This window comes from Asterias rubens, chromosome 16 (assembly GCF_902459465.1).
Source record: "Asterias rubens chromosome 16, eAstRub1.3, whole genome shotgun sequence".
Taxonomy (NCBI): domain Eukaryota; kingdom Metazoa; phylum Echinodermata; class Asteroidea; order Forcipulatida; family Asteriidae; genus Asterias; species Asterias rubens.
This window is the reverse complement of record NC_047077.1, coordinates 13,941,037-13,963,634: the sequence shown is the minus strand read 5'-3', so window position 1 is coordinate 13,963,634 and position 22,598 is coordinate 13,941,037. Positions and strand designations below refer to the sequence as shown.

General features: G+C 37.5%; 2 protein-coding genes across 3 annotated transcripts in view; both read right to left on the bottom strand.

Annotated features, from left to right (window-relative positions):
• The window catches only part of LOC117300715 (serine/arginine repetitive matrix protein 2-like), a 31,915-nt gene extending 31,789 nt beyond the window's left edge, over positions 1–126 (bottom strand). The window contains exon 1 of the mRNA XM_033784470.1: positions 59–126. The gene's annotated coding sequence lies outside the window, so the exon portion shown is untranslated. The remainder of the gene's footprint in view (positions 1–58) is intronic.
• A 13,295-nt stretch (positions 127–13,421) lies between these two features.
• LOC117301179 (cell surface glycoprotein 1-like) overlaps positions 13,422–22,598 on the bottom strand; it is a 32,166-nt gene continuing 22,989 nt past the window's right edge. For both annotated transcript variants that reach the window (XM_033785078.1, XM_033785079.1), the window contains 3 exons: positions 21,640–21,862; positions 20,900–21,387; positions 13,422–15,415 (listed from right to left, as the gene is read on the bottom strand). In XM_033785078.1, coding sequence (XP_033640969.1) covers positions 14,060–15,415; positions 20,900–21,387; positions 21,640–21,862 — 2,067 coding nt within the window. In that variant the 3' untranslated portion in view covers positions 13,422–14,059. The remainder of the gene's footprint in view (positions 15,416–20,899; positions 21,388–21,639; positions 21,863–22,598) is intronic.

Genomic DNA, 22,598 nt, shown 5'->3' with positions numbered 1-22,598 from the left:
GGCATAATAGCGTGAAAACTGGTAAGGGGAGGATATCAACAAAATACAAGGACTTTACCTCGGATTCTCCGCTGTAAAAAACTGCAAGGTCCACAGAAAATGTCGCACGCCATGTTTAGTGCTGAGCATGGCATAAACAACGCCCTCTATCGGGAGATCCAGACATGAAAGGGGAGGGGCGGGGCTTCGTGGTGACGAGGTGGCATCGTGGGGGTAGCGATGTTTTTATAAATAAAACAAACCGCGCTGGTTGGCAAGGACGGCCGAATGACATAAAAACATTCAAACCATTGCAATATCATTAAGAAAACGAACTATATGGAAGTTTTTCTGTTGGTAGCCATAGGGCCTACCTCAGAAACGAAGTAAAGGCAACTACACAGTGACGACAGTTTTGCACGGGGGCGGACACAACTGCATATTATGCAAATGTGTCCGGGCGGATACAATTGCATTATGCAGCAGCGTCCGGGCATATATGCAAAACCATCCAGCTGACATTATTGCTACACAACACACAGGACCAACGGCTTTACGTCCCATGAAGGACGAAGCATCAAGGCTCGGCCATGACATGCCACGCTACTGACTTTTCAATATCAGCAGTTCAAGTACAACATTTATTTCAGATAAATAGAGTGGCACGGCCGAGTGGTTAAGAGCATCGAATTCAAGTTCTGGTGCTAATTCACCGGAGTGTGGGTTCGAATACCGGTCGTGACACTTGTGTCCTTGAGCAAGATACTTAACTATAATTGCTTCTCTTCACCCAGGGGTATAAATGGATACCTGCGAGGGTAGAGGTTGATATTGTGAATGAAAAGCTTTCGGAGCGCCACGGCAGCTCGGGGCTGTATACTCCCTAACTTTGCTTCATAACTTTGCTTTTGAAATCGGGTTAATGGTTCACTGAATGTACGGGGTGGTGCTGGTGACAACGACTGTTTTTAATCCTCAGCGAAAGTGAACAAAAATATTATCGCGTGTCACCTACCGTCCCTCCCACAAGTAAATGTTCTAAACGTGAGAGAACTCAGGGTCAATAGCTTTATTGGTTGGGAAGCTGGTTAAAAAAAAGATGTAGCCTATTATTATTATCCTAAATATACATTATTAACTTTGGTTTCACCCATATACACCGATATGTGTTAGCACTGTAGCCCCCGCCCCCACATTCAGTATTTTCCCGAAAAAGTCACAGGCTTATTGGATTCGAACCAATGACTTTGCAAATCTAGAGCAGTGTCTTACCAACCCGGGAGGGTACCGCAACGATTTAAAAGATGGAAATTTGCATTGGCCATCTAAAAGGAAAAGTAATGCACCAGGGTGTTTTTTTCTTTTTTAACTATTCTCTTGCAAATTCGATGACCAATATTGAGCCCAAGTTTTCACAGGTTTTTATAATACATGTTGAGATACACCAAGTGAGAAGACTGGTCTTTGACAATTTAGTGTCCACTGTCAAAGACCAGTCTTCTCATTTGGTGTATCTCAACATATGTATAAAATAACCAACCTGTATGTGAAAATTTGAGCTCAATTGGTCGTCGAAGTTGCGAGACTTTTATTTTATGAAAGGAAAAAATCCCCTTGTCACACGAAGTTGTGTGCTTTCATCAGCTTGATTTCGAGACCTCAAATTCTAATTCTGAGGTCTCGAAACCAAATTCGTGGAAAAATACTTCTTTCTTGAAAACTACGTTAATTCAGAGGGCGCTGTTTCTCACATTGTTTTTTACTATCAACAGCTCCCCATCATTACTCGTTACTAAGGTTTTATGCTAATACATATTTTGAGTAATTACCAATAGTGTCCACTGCCTTAATAATGATATTGGTTTGACTTCGATAGATACAAACATAGCCAGTCAGTAGTAATGCGGGCTCTGACAGTTGAAACAGATAGGTTTGTTTATTGTGTCCATCTATAATATTCAAAGCATGATAAGTATAGGGATCGCTTTTCCCGTGTTATGAATGGTTTCACTGTTGTTACACAAAACCTATACAATCAATCCTTTCATTTTCAAAGGTGCGATTCACTTCCGTGCCCTCTGGGCCTTTATGTATACTTTTTTTAACAAGTATAATATTTTGTCAGGAACTATTATAACTCATAACAATAATATTTTGTATTGCGCAAAAGACACCAAGGTGCCCAAGGCGCACCAGAGAGAATCCACGCACAACAAACTGAAAACGCACAGGAAAGCCACACTGAACAAGTTTTCAAACTAAAAGTTTCATCATTAGAAATAAATTTACGAATTTCTTTGCACAGAGTGGGTACTGCCTGCATGCGAAAATGACATATCAATCATCCCATGATGTCCTCTTCCATATTCAACAAGCAAGTATTAGACGACCGAAGAGATCGAAGAGACGTATTTTCATTTTGTCGTCAGTCACTTGTAACCTTTGCCACTTTGTACCTTTGCCACTTTGTACCTTTGCCACTTTGTACCTTTGCTACTTCGTACATTTGCCACTTCGTACATTTGCCACTTCGTACATTTGCCACTTCGTACCTTCAGGTCACTTTGTGTACCTTCGGGTCACTTCATACCTCGGGTCACTTCGTATACCTTCGGGTCACTTTGCACCTGTGTCACTTCGTACCTTCGGGTCACTTCGTACCTTCGGGTCACTTCGTACCTTGACAACGTTGGCCACCTCGTACCGTCAACCGAGTCACTTGGTAACTTTTGCAAGGTACAAAGTTACTTTGGACACTTCTAAACTTCTTACAAGTTCAAAAAGTTGGCAATCTGAATCATTTTGTATGTCATACCCAGTCACTCACTAACCTTCCGCAGCGGACGTACTGACGGACGTCGCTGAGTCTGTTTATTCAATGCCAAAACATTTTTTTTACTTTCAAAGTAAAAAAGTTGTTTTCTATATTTAATGACCTGTTTGTGACTATCGACGTGGAATTGAGTGCCATTTAACGAGTTGTTGTACGTGATTTAATTCGAGTTTAGCTCGAGCTATAAAAAAAAATCAAAGCCAATTGAAGTTTTAAGAATTCACAGCCTCTCTTGAAAACCAATCAATGTACACTCTTTGTGCATGTATCCTACCTTCGTACCTCGTAATGAGTTTATAGATTTCTGCTCGCTCGTTTCGAGAGAGTCACGCCTCCAAAGTCTAAAATTAGCTAGAGTAATAATTAATGCATTTTTTAAATTTTTTTTTAGCACAAACAAACGTGTTTGTGCTAAAAAAAAATTTAACAAATGCATTAATTATTACTCTAGCTAATTTTAGACTTTGGAGGCGTGACTCTCTCGAAACGAGCGAGCAGAAATCTATAAACTCATTACGAGGTACGAAGGTAGGATACATGCACAAAGAGTGTACATGCAGGAGTACGAACGTAACTGTACAGAACTTGGGGAAAGTGCCTAAACATTATTATTGTCTATTGTCAGCCGAAAAACCAGAGATTATGACAAAAACAGCAGACCAGAGACAAAGTAGTTGGACATTAGGGTTTTAATGATTGAGTTAGTTTAAAGGGAATGTACACGTTTGGTAATTACTTAAAACAAATATTAACTGAAAAACTGACTTGGTAACGAGCATTGGAGAGCTGTTGATAGTATAAAACATTGTGGGAAACGACTCCCTCTGAAGTAACGTAGTTTTTGAGAAAGAGGTATTTCTCACTAAAATAATAAAAGACTTCTAGCTAGAAGTCTTTTAGTCCTATCTGATGAAAGAACACAAATTCGTCCAACAAGGGTGTTTTTTCTTTCATTTTCTCGCAACTTCGATGACCGATTGAGCCCAAATTTTCACAGGCTTGTTATTTTATGCTTATGATGGGATACACCAAGTGATAAGACTGGTCTTTGACAATTCCCAAACGTGTACCTTCCCTTTAAGGGTACAAATCTAAATATATTCTTTACCCCCGAAGCAAACAAAAGCACCCAAACATTAGAACAACAACCATCTATCATGAGTATATGGATGATGACGAAGTTGAAGGAGGAATTTTTACCTGATATAGAAACATCAATGTTTTGTGAATCATTACACTCTTGTGTTCATATTCAAGTTATTTAGTTTGTGTTTATTGCTATTGATTAGTCAAAATCTGACACGCGACAAGGCAACCAAAGTGTGCTGACAATAAAGTGAAATTATTTACCAAAACATTTTAAAGTAGGATGTTAAACTTTGCATGGCAAACCAGTTGGTTTGCGGTTACATCCACAGTTGCGTCGCATCGTGTCATCGCTCTATACTTAGACGAAGGGTCTTTAAAAAGACGTTGCTTGTTTTATATTATCACATTTTTTACTTTAAAACGCTCAGTCTAAAATTTACAATAAACTATGGCTTTGTAAGATTTGTAAACAAATGAGTCGAGATCTCACCCTTTTTTCGATTTGTTGGTCGTTCGGCACTCGAACAGGCAATGAATGGGTGCTGAGGAAATTCAAAATCCTCGCTCTTCGTTTCATCAAAACAAAAATCAGTGTCCCATCATATTCCTCCGTATCCTCGTGGAAACACATACGTGAAACTCTTCCTATAGGTTCTTTATCTGTGGTTTACATTATGTAAACATCTACTACTAACTGAAAAGTGGCTTTCAGATATTCGTCTATTCTGAGTTTGTTTGTTGGGACACCATACGTAAATCACCCACCCGTCCGTTCCTTTCTTAGGAGCCAATTACCGTGACGACTTTGGGTCTGTATGTCACCGGTTGTCAACAACAATAAACAGGGTCTCTCCCGATCGCAATTTTGTTTCTGTAATACATTTCCACCCGCAGCAAAAAATTTCCTTGTGTTTTTTAAGGCAATGGACACGTTTGGTAATAATTTTCAAAGACCAGTATTCTCACTTGGTGTATCCGAAAACTAGGTCTAGTGCATAAAATAACAAATCTGTGAAAATTTGGGCTCAATCGGTCATCGAAGTTGCGAGAGAATAATGAAAGAAACAACAATACCCTTGTTGCACATCAGAGTGTGCTTTTAGACGCATAATAAAAGGCTTCAGCTGAATGATTTTATTTGAGTAAGAAATTACCTCTTTCTTAAAAACGATGTTACTTCAGGGGGGAGCCAATTGTCACAACAAGTCAGTTTTTACGCTAAAAATTATATTTAAAGGGTCTATGTAACTTTTGTAGGACAAAAAAAAACACAATGTCAACAGATTTACACTAAACTTACACAGTTTGAAGATAATGATAGTAGAAAGCTTCCCTGAAAATATTACGTGCTGAGGTGCTGTAGGTTTTGGGAAATGAGTAAAACAATGTCATGAAAATAATTTTCGTGTTATGAGACGAAAATTATTTTAATCATTTACAAACGGATTTTCATGACATTGTTTTACTCATTTCTCAAACACTACAGCACCTCAGTAAGTAAGATTTGAAGGGAAGCTTTCCACTATCATTATCTTCAAACCCTGTAAGTTTAATGTAAATCTATGGACATTTTGAAAAAGTACCCAAATCCTTTAAAGTAATTACCAATAGTGTCCAGTGCCTTTAAGGATTCCTTTTTCTTAATCGACTTAAAAATAAACAAAAATTCCCCATTGAAAAGCACTACGACAGTGGCAATTTTAGTGTACAAAAAAATTGCCTCCCTTATACGTGAGTTCATAAAAATGAGGCGCGAACTGCGAGAGTGTATTATATTCTGTGGCAGTAAAAACACTGGAAAACACAGTGTAGTCGATTTTCTGAGGTTTTATTGACATTTGCTGTTAAAGCGAGGCTCTGTATTGTTCTCATGGAAAGTTTGTTTTGGGAGTTTCTACATCAGGGCCGCATGATTTGGAAAAGGACATGCATACAATTTTAAAGGCACTTGGACACTATTGGTAATTACTCAAAATAATTGCTAGCATACAAACTTACTTGGTAACGAGCAATGGAGAGCTGTTCATAGTATAAAATATTGTGAGAAACGGCTCCCTCTGGAGTAATGTAGTTTTTGAGAAAGAAGTAATTTTCTCACGAAAATAAAAAATATTTAAATTGAATTCGAGACCTCGGATGAGGTTCTCGAAATCAAGCATCTGGAAGCACACAACTTGTGCGACAGGGGCGTTTTTCTTCAATATTATTCTCTCGTAACTTCGGCGACCAAATTGAGCTCATATGTTCACAGATTTGTTATTTTATGCATATGTTGAGATACACCAAGTGAAAAGACTGCTTTGACAATATTACCAAAGGTGTCCATGGGTCGATTTCACATAGAGTTAGGACTAGTCCTAACTTAGACTAGTCCTAGGAGATATTACAAATGTATATGGCTAGTCCTAGTAAACTCGAAATAAGACTAGTCTTAGCTCTTTGTGAAATTCATTTCAGGGCTAAATTTACAATTATTGAGCATTTCAGTAATCCTTGGGTCTATTTATAGCCCTCTGCAACATAGACCGAAAACATATTTCCTTAATTACTTTTTCAATTTTTTTTTATATAGCAGTTCTATCTTCAGACACAGGACCGATTGGCATGCTACGTAACTTGTTATGCATAATGGTTCATGGACTCAGAATCTCACGTTACGAAACACTTCTAATTATGGGGTATTGTAAAACAATTATTTTGCGGTTTTTTTTCCAGTTATAAAACCCTTTTTATTTTAAGATACTGACAACAATTTTGCAGTTTCTCCAGCTATAAAACACTTTTCATTTTTAGGGTAGTGTACGACAAAGTTGTCACGGTTTTGCAGTGTAAAAACACAACCACTAAGACAAAAATAACACTGATTGACTATAAATAATATGCAGTATGGTTCGTGGACTCAGAATCTCCAGTTAAAAAAAAAACACATTTTAATGATAGGAATTCTGTGGTTGCGCAGTGTAAAAACAACAACTATAAAACAAAACATAATAATACACAAACTAAATTAACCATTTGCAATGTTCATTGTTTGTTTTCATTCATTATAGGCCTAATGCTTAGTTTATTATTTTGTATACATATCCTTTGTACCTAAAGGCACTGGACCCTATTGGTAATTACTCAAAAATTTAGCATGAAAACTTACTTGATAACGAGCAAGAGACATTTTAGTGGAATGACATTGTGACTCACAATGTTGTGAGAAACGGCTCCCTCTGAAGTAAAGTAGTTTTTGAGAAAGATGTAATTTCTCACTCAAATAATAATAAAATACTTCAGCTGAAGCCTTGTTATTACGTATCTGACTGAACGCACACAAAGTAATGCAACAATTGTGTTTTTTCTTTTGTTATTCTCTTGCAACTGCAGTGACCAATTGAGTCCAAACTTTCAAAGGTTTGTTATTTTATGCATATGTTGGGATACACCAAGTGAGAAGACAGGGCCCAATGTCATGGCTCTGCTTACCGTAAGCACAGAATCGGCGCTTACGGAAGCAGGGAATTATGTGCTTACGGCAAGAGTATTTCACGGGTAAAAGCGGCGAATTTGGGCTTCTGTGCGTGCGTACTCAACGTTACTAAGGCATTCTACGCTTAAAAGGCTAGCTCAGAAATTCGGCGCTTGCACGTAAGCAGGGGAATCGTGATCGTAAGCACGCGGAATTTAGCGTTAAGCAGAGCCATGAAATTGGGTTCTGGTCTTTGACAATGACCAAATGTGTCCAGTGCCTTAAATGTATGTTATCGATGAGTAAATTGAAGAGTGAAGTCAATAAAACAAACATTAATACAATTTATATCAACACTCACAACACAACAATCCAAACAAAACAAAACAAAACTGACGATGACTAGAGCAAGCTAGTCGAAACGTTGAGACCAATTTCAGAACTGACTCTGCGGCAGTACAGTTAATTACGATCCTATAAGCTAAAGTAGTAGTCCAGTCTAATTTCTATACCATCCGCCCTGGTAATAGTTAAAAAGCAGGACAGTTCTTTTTAGAACTGAGAAGTCTCCCGAACCTCCGATTATCTACTCCACGGCAGTAGAATAAAGCAAGACAGTTCCCTAAGAACAACTCTACCTGGCAAGTAGATACACACATGGTGTTACCGCAAACCATATATTATACAAAACAAAACAACAATTTCGTATTTTTAAAATTTTAATATAATATTATCTTACAATTCACATTGTTTATGAATAATGTCCAACATAACATTTTTGCAGACGTGTATTTTAATAAAACTCAGACAAAAACAGTTCATGGTTTCAAATAGTTTTTTTTAAGAGTGCACATGTGTACAATAGTACAATATACAAAGACAACAAAACGTAACAATAATATACAGTGTCTTTACTCAGACGTATCGTAATTACTTGTAGTGTAGTGTGCTGTGGTCTTAACACAATAATGACAACTACAACGTGTCGGATGAAAAATAATTAGGAAAAACAATTAATAAAAAATAAACAATAAAATCATAATTTTTTGGAAAATAATTATAATTTTTGTTTGCCTCTTGAGTCGAATTCGTCATTCAATTTCACATCGATGAACACGAATTTAACCAATATATATTCAAGGCTTCCATTTTAGACATTGACAAATTAGCATGCATAGCAGACCTGGGATGGATTTACACAAATGTATAAGGCCTTAACAGTCCAAAATTCAAACTTAAAATGGGAAAGCAAGGATTAGCTGTTGCAAACTGCTTACCAACCAAATAGAACTACATGTATATGGTATACATGCAAACAATTTGTTTAATGGCCTGACGTTTTGTGTTGTCCTTATGCCTTCGAATAATTCGCAAATTGAAATGGTTTCGAGTAACAAAACTAGAACGATCTGGGCCCAATTTCATGGCTCTGCTTACCGTAAGCACAGAATCGGCGCTTACGGAAAGGAATTATGTGCTTACGGCAAGCGTATTTCACGGGTTAGCGGCGAATTTGGGCTTCTGCGCGTGCGTACTTCACGTTACTAGGCATTCTACGCTTACAAGGCTAGCGCAGAAATTCGGCGGTAAGCAGAGCCATGAAATTGGGCCCTGATAGCATTTTAATAGTCTCTCTACTCCACAGACACAATTTTCTTCTACAGTGTATACAAAATGGCAAGTTCTTGATAGTCTCACGGAAGACCTGTTTTAGAAACGAGAGCGGTGAACTCATAGCGAGCGGGAAAAAACGCAGGAAATTACGAAAGCCTAAGATATATAAATGGAATAAATCCCGCCGGAAAGAAATACAAGTTTATCATTATTACAACGTGATCCACGGAGAACTGTGGTATTGATTTAAAAACACTCACTTTAAAAGGAAAAGAGTATACTAGGAATATTTTAAGGTTTTTCAGCAAAACAATGCATACTAAGTGAAACTGGATGCTTCATAATTTTGATAAACATCTTGACGTCACCATTCCACAATAATGAGGCCGATGTAGGACAATACCCAAAATAAAAATAACACGAGCAATAAACATTAACTGTATAAAAAATACGTTGCAAAAGGCCATAAAAAGGAGCATGGTTAGACCCCTTTTTAATAAGCAAACTAGAAACCAAATTTAAACTTACAATAACAAATTGATTGTGTAAAAATCCAGAAACGTTAACCGTTTTTCAAAAACAATAAGCGAAAAGAAAACGAAATTAACAACAAATAAATAAGCAAATTATTTCAGACATGCAGTTGGACAAACTAATGGAAGTGTCGATTCTGGTCTTACGCAAAGGAATATCTTTAATTTCCAAAAGAGGGAAGGTAACTTTGTTAAATGATTTGAAAGAGTAAACATCTCAGGTTTGTGGAAAGCGAGAATGTACTCAGCCTCAGCAGAATCGTATTTTGGGAAAAAGTAACTTCGCATGTAATAAGTTCGACCGTTAAAAAAAATTGCAACATACAGTACAAACAATAATATTATAAATACAATACACACGATGTGCAGTGTGTAACACGCTCTCAGTTTTCCCAAATGAAATTTGTAGCTCTGAAAATAGAAACGCCTCTTAAAAACGTTTTATTGGTTAGTAAAGTATGCTTGGCCAGTAATGAATATTTAACTTTATGCCCTACCACAGAAAAAATATAATAATAGGACAACAATGCGCAAATGCTGATGTATAGAATTGTATAGAATTATAGCTGGAGCCGTTTACTTAGTTCGAGTACCTGGGAACAAAATGTAGCCGTGCATGACGAGCTACAAGGCAATTAAACCAACTTAAGTCATATAAACACGACAACATCATTTGTAATGCATTTCGATGGTTTAACGAAGCACAAATTCACCACTGGTTCATATTTATTTCCATATAAATTGGGGAAAAAATTAATCTGGCATTTAAAGACACTTGAAACTATTGGTAATTGTCAAAGACCAGTCTTCTCACTTTGTGTATCTGAACAATGCATAAAATAACAAACCTGTGAAAATTTTAGCACAATATTGGTCATCGAAGTTGCAAGATAATAATGAAAGAAAAAAAAAAATACCCTTGTCGCACCACGTTGAGCGCTTTCAGATGCTTGATTTCGAGACCTCAAATTCTAAGATGAGGTCTCGAATTCAAATTCGTGGAAAATTACTTCTTTCTTGAAAACTACGTCACTTCAGAGGGAGCCGTTTCTCACAATGTTTTATACTATCAACCTCTCCCACTTACTCATTACCAAGTAAGGTTTTATGCTAACAATTATGTTGAGTAATTACCAATAGTGTCCACTGCCTTTACACGAGTTTTAACTATTTTCATCCATGGTTTTAAGTGGAATACTGAAATGCATTCAAGGTCCACTCAGTCGTTATGTTCACTGCTATAACAAATCTTCTCGCACTGGAGGTAAATTTTACGACCGAAGTAAAACTGATTAATGACTAACGGTTGAGAGAAAACAAATCCACTTTTGGCGTTCTTTTCTACTCCAGCTAAATACTTAATGGATCAATCGCGTTAATGTTGCATTGTGAACACTACTACAGTAAGTCGCTATGGTATATAAGTGCACTTTAATTTCTCATTTATGCATATACCCCCTGTAGGATTATATAAAAAATACATCTTCTAAACAAAATGGGTGATTGATGGACCCTCGATTTAACTGAACTCCTCTTTCGAGTTAGAAGAACTGTTAAAAAGACATGGATGGCATACAGATAGTAGTATCTGATAGTCCGGCACTAATGCAAATTTACCAGGAAAACATTGATAAATTTAAAGTAACAACAGCATCATGGATAAATATTTGTTGTTCTCTCTCTTCTTCACAAGCAAGAGAAGGAAAACTAATAGAGGGTGGTCCAACCAAGTGGGATTCGAACCAACCACCCCTGCCAAAAAGACAACTCTTATAATGAAAAAAAAAACAATAAAAAAAACAAGTAATGAAATTTTGGTTTCGCTATTCACAAAATATTAAAAATAATTGTCTGAAAATACTTCAGAAAGGGTTCTTTATCCACATGAATTTTTTTTTTTTTTTTTTTCATCATAAAATATCTCTGCATTTTTTTTTTCTCTGCAAGTTTTTGCACACTCTGGTTGAGTTTGCATTGTGGTACACTCTTAAACAAATTGTTTTCAACAACCCACGGTAATGAAAATTTTACATTTTTTGTCTGAAAATACTTCAGAAGGGGTTCTTTATCCCAAGGAAGTATTTTTATTTTTCTCTTCATCATAAAATATCTCTGCATTTTGTGAATAAGTTTGTGCATACTCTGGTTGAGTTTGCATTGTGGTACACTTTTAAACAAATTGTTTTCAACTTTCAACAACCCACATGGGTGCACAGTGTTTTTTCGCATAACAGAATACAGACGTGTTCATTATGAATTCACACAATAAGCTCAGGTGCAAACAACACATTGACACCTGGAGCGAATGCTGAATACATACACTGTACAATAATTGGGAAAAGAATACACCATGATGATGGCTGGAAGTAAACCATTGTGCATAAACAAATATACATGTAAAACAATAACATGTGCACTGTAATAACGACCCCCCCCCCTAACCATTCACAATAAAATTCAATCTCGTCATCTCCATGGACTGTATCCATGGTAACATACAACCAGAAATAGACAAGAAAATCAACATGAAGACGTCGTTTCTTTCCTATTTTTCTTCTCTGGCTGATATAATAGTATATACATTTACAATGATTTTCTGGACGGTGAATGCAAGGGCTTTGAAGTAATTCAATAATTAGAAATCGTCTGCTCAGAACTTAAAAGCATTTGTTTGGAAAAAGAACTTTAAAGGGAAGGTACACGTTTGGTAATTGTCAAAGACCAGTCTTCTCACTTGGTGAATCCCATCATATGCATAAAATAACAAGCCGATGAAAATTTGGGCTCAATCGGTCATCGAAGTTGCGAGAAAATTATGAAAGAAAAAACACCCTTGTTGGACGAATTTGTGTGCTTTCAGATAGGAATAAAATACTTCTAGCTAGAAGTCTTTTATTATTTTAGTGAGAAATTACCTCTCTCTCAAAAACTACATTACTTCAGAGGGAGTGTTTCTCACAATGTTTTATACTACCAACAGCCAATGCTCGTTACCAAGTCAGTTTTTAAGTTAATACTTGTTTTGAGTAATTACCAAACGTGTACCTTCCCTTACAAAAAAAAACCCCATACATTTGTTGAATTTGAGATTTTTTGTTTCAAATTTGTATGATTTTTTCATCTAATGACTTTTTTACATTAGAAATCTGAAATTGCCATTGATGACCTTATAGTTCTGAGCAGACCAATTATGGCAGGCGTCTATTACCATATGGTGCATAACGTTATGGACGGTCAGTGATACAAACCCAAATCAACACATTAAGGATAACTCCAATTTATAATTTCACCAGGAAGAACAAAATAATAAATACAATATGAAGCACAATAAATGTAAATGGTTATACTGTAAGTATGTACAAAATTAAGGATGACATCGTTAACTTTAAAATTCATAATAATTACAATAATTTTGAATGGAACACAGCTGTTTTTGTTTTAAAATACATTTTCATAAAACTTAATCATTACTTATCTTATTAGGCAGAATCTGAATTGGTGGCTACAGCTACGGCTACGGCTGTTGCTAAGGGTGTTGCCAAGGACTTCCTATACTTCAATGCAAGATGACACGGTGATCCAGCCATAGCCGGTAGCTGTAGCCACCAATTATAAACACTGCATCTATTTATAGCTTAAATCCCTGAATAGAGTCTGGAGAAATAAAATGATAAGTATATCAGATTAACTGTTCAAATTAATCAATGTCCAACCAATATAAATATACAATTTAAGGAATATCTTTTGTCAAATACAATCACCATAATATTCCCTCTTCACATCTGGGCCCAATTTCATAAAGCCTGTAGTAAGAAAACAAAAAATGCTAAGCACAGAATAGTATTGCTTAGCAGGAAAAGGTAACCAGCCCCCCCAAAAAACCAAAGTTTGCATTGTTGTGGTTGGTGTCCCACTAAACTGTTGCTTAAAAAAAAATGTGCCAAGCAGTATTTTCTGCTTAACAGCTTTTTGAAATTTGGCCCTGGAGAGTAGCGGACAATTTCCAAGTGAAACCATAGCAATAAGACCCAAGAATGCTGTGCCTGCAGCTGTGCATACATACATGTATCAGCTGGAGGCAATTCATGTGGGCTGCCATTTTAGCTGTATGGCAAAAGTTAAAGTTTATCATCTTCCCGGTTCTCTCTACTATTTAAAAAATATATGAGTAAAGTCTATACAATTAACCATTCAAATATCTTTATGGTTTCTTTTCAAGATGAACTATTCACAACTGGAAAAGTTAATTTCCGGGAACATTTGAAGGATGTTCGTTTTCACTATTTTGACATTTTGTTTACAATCAGTCTGCTGTTTACCTGTTTACATGTGCAATGAACACCGTGACAACGAGTAAATAGAGAAATATCACAACATAAACAAAGACAAAAAAACACCTTGGCAATACCGTCACAAGACAGACATAACAAGTTAAAGGTCTTTCTTTGCTTTTTTTTTTTTTTTTTAAACAAGTCCAAAAAGGACGACCAAATTTCCTACAAGAACAATGATTCACATCTTTAAAATTTCTTTAGCTCAGTGTCACAATTTTGTGCCTCATGCAGTGGCCGGTTCAACGCTAGTATCATTTTCTTGAGAACCGTTGACGAAATTGCTCTGACGCGAAGTGGGACGCGATCGTGTGTGACTCTTGCGAGGGGTCTTCGGAGGGGTGGGGGTAAATTTTGGCGGCGGAGACCTCTCTAAATCCCCGTTCTGAATCGGCGGCTCTTCCGATTTGATTCCCGAGTCGGTGTCTTTCCCAGAGTCCTCCCTCAGCGTCGGAGACTGCACTGGCTCGACGTCCCCCTCCTGATCTTTCTCTAGATTATCGTTCTTGTCCGGAGATGTGAGGTTGTCGTCCACTTTCATCAACTCAGGCGGAGGCGGTTCGTCATCAATGAAGAGAATGTCCGCTTCATTAGGTTTCTCAAGCGCACCCGGGGACGTGTTACCCTGAGGACTTTTATCTTCGCCGGTTTCGACATCTTTCTTCGCTTCTTCCACTATTGCATCCACAGCATCTTCAATTTCTTTGTCGTCTTGGGAGTCAAGGTCATTGAGCTGCTCTTCTAAGATGTTCTCCTTATCTCTGCTCTGTTCCGCTTCACCGGCTTCATCTTGTTCAGTTGCCTCTGGGACGATATCTTCTTGATTTTCTTCTTCCTGTGCAGTGGCACTCTCTTCCTGATGCTCCTTGACTCCGCCTGTTTCTTCATCTTTATCTTTTGCTTGTACATCTTCATTAGGATTCGGATTGATAACATCTTCGGGTTTGTCTTGGCCGTCATCTTGTTCACTGTCCTCTAAGGTGTCCTTTTCAGCGACTTCATTGTGACCATTTTCTATTTTCTTGTCGTCGACTGTAATCTCGTTGTCCTCTTCGTTGTCTTGTGGTGTTTCTTCAAGAGCTGCAGCCACTGGAGGAGAACTTGGCGGAGTGCTTGATGCACTGTTGGTTTTTGCTGGACTGAGAGGGGTCGGAGTGGGTGACCTTTGACCCTGGGTAGCAGACGGGACATGAGAGGGTGTGGCAGACTGGACGGGAGAGGGTGTGGCAGACTGGTCGGGGAAGGGGGGGGCTGCCGGAGATGCGGGCGGCGACTTGCTTGGTGAAGGGGATCCCGGAGGGGATGCTACAGGTGTGGTACTTTGTGGTGGGTTGTCGAGGGACGAGGTGACTTGAGCTGGGAGAGATGGGGGCGGGGACGCCTCAGACGGTGGAGTTTGCATTTGAGAGGATTGTTGGGGAGTTGTGGATCTGGGAGAAGGAGATGATGATGATGACTGGGATTGAGAAGTTGGTGAGGGACTTGGGGTTATCTCCTGGGGTACCTCAGGGGTGTTGAGTGGAGTTGAGACTTGCAGTGGGGAGGACTGGCCGTCGTCATCTTCAACTTCTTTATTCTTTGGCTGTAGAAATTTGACAAGAAAAAACAAATTGAATATTGCAAGAAAACAATGTGTAAACAAGAAAACTTAGCATTGTGTTTAACAAAAGAAGAAAATATGGAAAACTTGCAAGCATTGTGTTTGGCATGAGAAGCAAATAGGTTCTAACCAGCAACAATGAAACAATGGCAAAGCAACAAACGTTTATTTTAATAGAAAATATAAATTAATAAAAGAAAAGGAATATTATGTTTGTGACTGAAAGAAATAGGAGTAGACCCGACAGAAAACCAATCGCAAATTTGTTAGTAAAATACACAATGTACAACTGTGAAAGACTCGGAATTAGTACATGATGGTTGAAAGAAAGAAAAGAGTACAGTTAAATCAAGTATTTTAACTGCCTTTATCGGTCGTAAATCATTATGTTTTAATACAAAAATCTTGCATCCAAAATTTTAAACTAACTTAAAAATCTTTGTACATTGAAGCATATTGATCTTTGGGTCATTAAATTTATTTTAAAAATAGCTGCAATTCATGTTAGAGGACGATTTTACAAAGAATTGAGATTTCTTTTAAAGATGTGTAGTAATCTTTGTTGCTAAGCAAAGTCTGATGTCACAATACAAATCACTATGGTAACACTGACAACTAATCTCCAGATGGATCTTAGTGCTTGGATAAAACGAGCCCCAAAATAAACACTCTTACTTATATTGATCCGTTTTATTTCATGCCTTTTCAAATATCACTTCTTTTTCTTCTTCATCTTCAAACTCCACAACCAGAATAAGGGTTTTGTTAAGAATGCAATCATTGTTGTACTGTACTGGTTTTTTTTCTTTGCCTTTCCATTTTAGCTCAACCTATACATAAAAGTGTTTATTTTTTGTTACAGTTCCGAGTCGGTTCAAAGGAAGGTTCATCTTTTCAGCTCCTTATTGGTTTAGATGAACAAAAGATTCTTCATACGTTTACATGAACGTCACCCGATCGTCAAAGGTGCAATTCGATTTAAAAATTACCGGTCCGTTTAAAGGATGAGAGCTTTACAAAAGGAAGCAATTTTGTCCTTATTTTTTACTAGGATATGTACTTGGCAGTAAAGCGGTAACTAAAAACCTCATGTAGTCATTCTTATTTATAAATATTTAGAATGATTTTGAGTAATAAACCACAAGAGAAACTGACTGGGTAGATTTTTTTGTAATAATTTTGGGGGTGAAATCAAAAATTCTACTTGAACGGGAACTGAGCCTGGGACATCATTTAACATTTGTCAACAATTTCTTTTTTCAATTTTATGCAGAGAAAACTAGTTTAGTTTTAAAAAAAATATCCACCAAAAGGTCAGTGTTTTTAACCGTGGAAATTACCCCCCCCCCCCAAAAAAAAAAGAAAAAGAAGAAAAAGGTTATTAATGTGCTGGCTATAGAAACATGCAAAACAAAAAGATAAAACATAATCTGCTCTTAGCAATACAAGGCAGCTCACGTGAAGGTGCAGTTAACAAGAGATGAAAAGTGAGTGGTGGAATGAATTAAACAGCAAAAAAACGTTTTTGACATTTTTAGCAAACTGAGGGAAAATGATAAGTATGATCTAATGTTTTCCTATTTATTAATTTGCTCAAGTTTACTAATCATAAAACAAATGGTGGGGAAAAAAATCACAGAAAACTAAATCACAGAAAACATGTTTGCAATTTCTCTTGATGTGATATGTACAGAATTAATGCGCCCAAAATTATAAAAATGGTTTGTCTGTGGATTTTTTTTTTTCTGTGGATTATTTTGTTCACAAAACTCGAAAAGTGCTGAGTATTCAGTGCTAAATACACATCGATGATTGGGTAAAAACAAAATTATATAAAGAGAACCACTTAAAATTTCATATATTTCTCTTAGAAATTCTAAAAAGCAATGCAGTGTTACTGAGCTGTTGATACTCTCTGAGTGTACAAGCGTAAAAATGCCTTAATTCATGAATTTATTCTGCGAATAAAATCATGCGGCAATAAAAGCCAAGGTTGCATCCCAACAGAGATATTTGTTCGGGTATCGTTTCCTTCCTAAGGATCTATTCTCCAATATTCGAAGGTTGCATATGTTATGATTAGTATTGCGAAAAAATAAGTTATGCGAAAAACGTACAGCTTATATAATATAAGAAGTAAATGTTAATTCAAAAGTGTTGCGTTCATGCGTCAAATGCTTGAAGATTGCTTGAAGATCAAATTCATTGTCACACGCATGCTCGTGGAAATACAGAAAAATGCTTCTGCGTTTCAAATCCAACTCGGCCTTCGGCCTCAATGGAAATGGGACACAGAAGTGCTATATTTGTCCGTATTCCACTCACGCTTGTGTGATAACTATGAACCATTAATTGGACTTTCCAACGCGAGGTGGCAGCAGTCTTACTAGGTAACTTTCCATTGTTTTAAAGTTCTGCACATGCGCATAATTCTGAGAACAATGGCTTTACCCGGTAAGTCTGCTGCCACCTATCGTCCCAGAAAGTCTCCTATTGATGAATTAATTAGAGTTTTCATTTTTGTCACGACAAAAGATAGAGAGAGAGAGTTGGTGTGAAGGAAAGTTGGTGACTCTAAATTGCAAGGGGTTTGCGTAAAGTAAAGAGTTGGTTAAAGGAAAGTTAGTGACTTTAAGTTTCAAGGGGGGTTGCTTAAAGTAAAGAGTTGGTTACAGGAAGTTAGTGACTTAGAATTTCGGGGTTTTTCTTTAGGTTCAACTCACCATCTTCATCTGTTATAAAGGCTACTGGCTGAAAGTGGACAGGAGAGTGGGGGGGAAAGGAGAAGGACTTCAATGAATACAAAATGCATGCAATCAAATCACATCAACAAAGTGGAAATATTCTTAATCTTTCATACTTCCTGCGAATGCGGATCAATTTTTTTACGAGAGTTTGTTGTCACAGCCTTTTTTTTTATGCAGTGATAATACACAACAGAGTTGAGCACAACTCAACTTCTGCGAAGTATTCGTTGCAATATATGTGACATCAACTTTCGTAGTGCATTCCCATTCGCAGGAATTTGTATAAACCGGGCTTTATATTGTTTGGCTCCAATCATGGGGCACACTTTTGTCAAATGAAAAAAGGTTGGGACGATTCACCAGATGGTCATTGTATCATGTGTCTCTCTCAAAAAAAAACTATACACTTTTGAATGGATAGCTTATGATTTCAAATTTAATATGACACCGAAAAGTCCGAAAATAATTCATGCTTGGGAGAGCACTGCTCACTGGAGTGAATTTGTAAGCTCCAGAGTACTACACTCTCACAGATTGGAAGGCTAATTACTGCGCAACCTAATTTTCATACTTTTTAAAAAAGTGTGGTGTCGTATAATCGTGGAGTTGATAAGCTATCCATACAAACCTCTTGCCCCAGAATTATATATTTTCAGCCATTTCATAAGTGTATAGTTTTATTTCGAGACACCCCTTTGTGCAGAGCTGCCAACATTTGCATCTTTGCAGCATGTGCAATCTTAAGACTTTGCACAACAATACGGGCAACATTTTGAAATACATTCAACATAATAAGGTTTCCATAGATAGGCAGATTTTCAAATTTATTCATCAGAATATAATCAAAAGATCAGTTTATTTTAAGAGAACTTTCCTCAGAAGGAGGGTTGGTAACTTTGGGTACCTGTCTGATCCTAAATATCATTTTGGAGGATTTCGGGGGCGTTTAGGAAAGGCGCTACCGTGACTGAAGCCATACAAAAATATACAAATTCATGAAAGGCTGAAAAATCCATCTGTTTGTATTGTGTCATCCTTCAAAATCTTCAAAATGAAAATGCAACACGAGTCAAATTTGGCAAAAGATTTGTGAATATTTAAAATCGTGAGAGTTGCTGAGTGTGTACTTTCATATTTTACACATTCCATACTACCCATAACATGCATGACAAACACATGGATTTCAACCTAAGAAGAAACTGTTCATTTTCTAAAGCTATTAAGTCAGCCGGAAATTGAAATCCCAACTGAACTTGTCGTTTTGCTTTGGAATGCAAAGATATGCAAATTATATATAAATAGTGGAGCCTGAGATCGCAAACATATTCAAATCTCTCTCCTGATTCAAAGCTGGTTGACTTTTTTTCCCGTCAAAGACAAACAGCGGAAAACAACTCTGAAGTCCGTCAATACAAAACAAAATTTCAAAGTGCAAATTCTGCACATGCATTTAAAATGTGACAAAGATACAATTGCATTGAAAGTGCATCATATATTAAGTGCAATGGGTGCATATAAGTGGCTGCATCATTCTCTTTGGGCATGCTAACATGCCGCTTAAACCTTACAGAGTTGTTGAAATTTTAGGGTCAAGCTTTTGAAATAATAATAGTCAAAAAGCTTCTCTGTTTTTTTGCAGGATATAGTTTTTAAACATAATTTTTTTTTAAATAATGATTTAAAACTGACAGTGATTGCTTATAGTATTATAATTGAGCTCCCCCAAAAAAATTATGAATTTTGAAGACAGGTATTTTTTTGTACAGATAAGTTAAGTCGAAGATTCTCTGATCATTTAAAGCAAAATGTCTGTTGAAGTTTTACTCAAATATTCCCAAAACTATTTACTTTTGCAAAGATTCAACAAAAAATAAATTGGTGATTAATATCTAAAAAGTTACTGAGAGGTTATACAGAATAAATATTTTGAATTAGTAAGAAAAAAGATATTTTGGGAAAATTTCACTAACTCATTAGCATCTATAGGCTGAAGAGGCAAATTTACACTAAATCTAAAAAGAATGTTAATTGAATTAAATGTTCATTGAATTAAAAAAGGTGAGTTTCTTGTTAGACACATGTACATGTTTGTTTCCTCACTGATCCTAACACTTCAAAACTGTGAGTAAAAAGTTCAGTTGATGTAAGGTAATAAAACAAAACACCTACACAACGACCCTAGTCAAACTCGACTGTGATTGACAAGTACAGAGTGCAAATTGTCCTACAGCCATCAAAACACTGCACTTACACTGTAAGTATTCTTGAGTGCAAAAAGTTCACAATAAGAAATATACGTGAAAAAAAAAGCGAGCAATCACCTAGACTGAGCCATAACAAATGTCTGTGACATTAAAAAGCTTTCAACGACTATCACTGCGCGACAGACTATAAACCCAAAGTGTTTTTACAAAAAATTATTCATAACTTTTTCACAAATCTACATGTATACTCAACTGATCAGTAAAAGTTAATACATGTTAAAATAAAAAAATAAAAATGTTGAAAAGAAAAAATCTGTTGTGTACTTTGAAATAATACTAAAATTTGAAGCTTGCACCAATTCTATGTTGTCTACCTAAAGATAACTAAACTAAAGAAAAACACTTACAATCTAAATAAATCTTTGAACCTAAACCTGACCTGATCTACATACCTAGTCCTCTCCACTGCTAGCCTATAGATTTCCCCAGCCCTCATCCTGCACCCCTTAACTCACTTGCTCATCCTGGATAGGATCTTGGCTCGCCTCTCCTGGGGCGCTTTCCTGCTCTTGATTCGGAGGTTGCGATTCTACAGCTGGCGGGGTCGCTGAGAGAGGCGGCGTAGCCTCACGTTGTGGCGTCGGCTCACGCTCTTCGGGTACGGGAGTAGGGTCAAGCTCCCGAGTTGGTTCACGTTCAGGTTCCGGAGTCGGCTCCAACTCTGGGGTCGGGTCAAGGACGGGTGTTTGTTCCCGAGGAGGTGTGGGTTCTCTCTGGGGTGTGGGCTCCCTCAGAGGTGTGGGCTCTCGAGGGGGTGGTGTAGCCTCCCTGGGTGGTGGTGGTGTCGCCTCGCGAGGTTGCTCCTGGAAATCTTCCTCGTCGACCTCCTCGGCTGCGATCTGGTCGATAGGAAGGTCCACTGCGGTTTCTTTGTTTTCCTCAACCTCGTCGGCTGGCTCTGTGTCCTTCTGCTGATCCGACGCTTTGAATACACTGTTGGGATCTGATGAAAGAAAGAAAAGATTATTCAATCCTCAAATTTTATCTTTGGGAGGGCAAAGCCATTTCATGTTACACAGGGTAACATCTTATAGTCTGCATGAAACTTTTGAAGGAGCACCAAGGCTAAGCCCAAGAACATTGGACCAGGGGGCCAATGCCTCCATGGCCTTATTGTAGTTCCAGACCAGATTTTTCATTCCCTGAATTGTAAAACAAATTTTTAAGAAGCCCATCTCTAAAAAATACTACTCACCGTTATAATCCAAAGATCCCTTGTCTTCCTTTTCCCGACTTCTTTTGACCATTGCCGGCTTGTGATGGAATACCGTCTCTGCCTCCTTCTGTTCGGCAGTCTTCTCAGGCTTGGGTCGCCTCTTGGGCTTCTCTTGGACGGGTGCCTGTCTGGGCGGCGGTGGCTTGCGGGCAGTTTCCTGCTTTGGTGGAGGGGGTTTGGGCTCACGGGGCTGGGCCGGCTTCTGAAAATGTTACAGAGAAAAAAAGAAAGATTTAAACTATGTCTATTATATTTTATTGCATCGCTGAAAATTAACCCACAGCACTTACAGCAATTCCTAAAGGTGCTCTCTGCTTTTGCCGTGATGCCCTTTATAAAGTGCCAACACAACTCCATAGAAAAGCCCCTTACCAGAGGAAAATAGTGTGCCCCTTCAAGACCAAAGTTCAAAGCCTGTTATTGCATACGTTGATACGGAAAAACTGGTACATAAACATGGTTAAGACTGATAGTCATTGCTGACAAAAAAGTCCGAAACTAGAATTAAATGTTTAGGATGTAGGCCTTTATTGTACGCTGAATTGAGGAGATTTCTAACAGTGTCCTAATGCACTAGAGATGAGGTAACTCGAAGAGCGGGAGCTTTTTATATCATGTGGAAAATATAACAGGTTTTTATCCACTCGACATTTTGATCAGAGTATGTTTTGATCAGAGTATGCTCTGATCGTCTTCTGGAGAAAGTGTCTAAAAAGTCTGAGTTCAGATGAAAGTCCGACTTTTCTCACCCTGCATAAAGTACATGTAGGGAGCCTAGGAGGCTTTAACATTTGCAACTATACTTGGGTTTGATGGAGGGTAGCAGTACTCTCTACATCTAATCTTTACATTCTACATTGTATCTTTCATGGTTCACTTGAAGGGTTGGGGCATAATCTTTGAGGGAATCATTTAACATCTTTACGGAGTTACAGTGC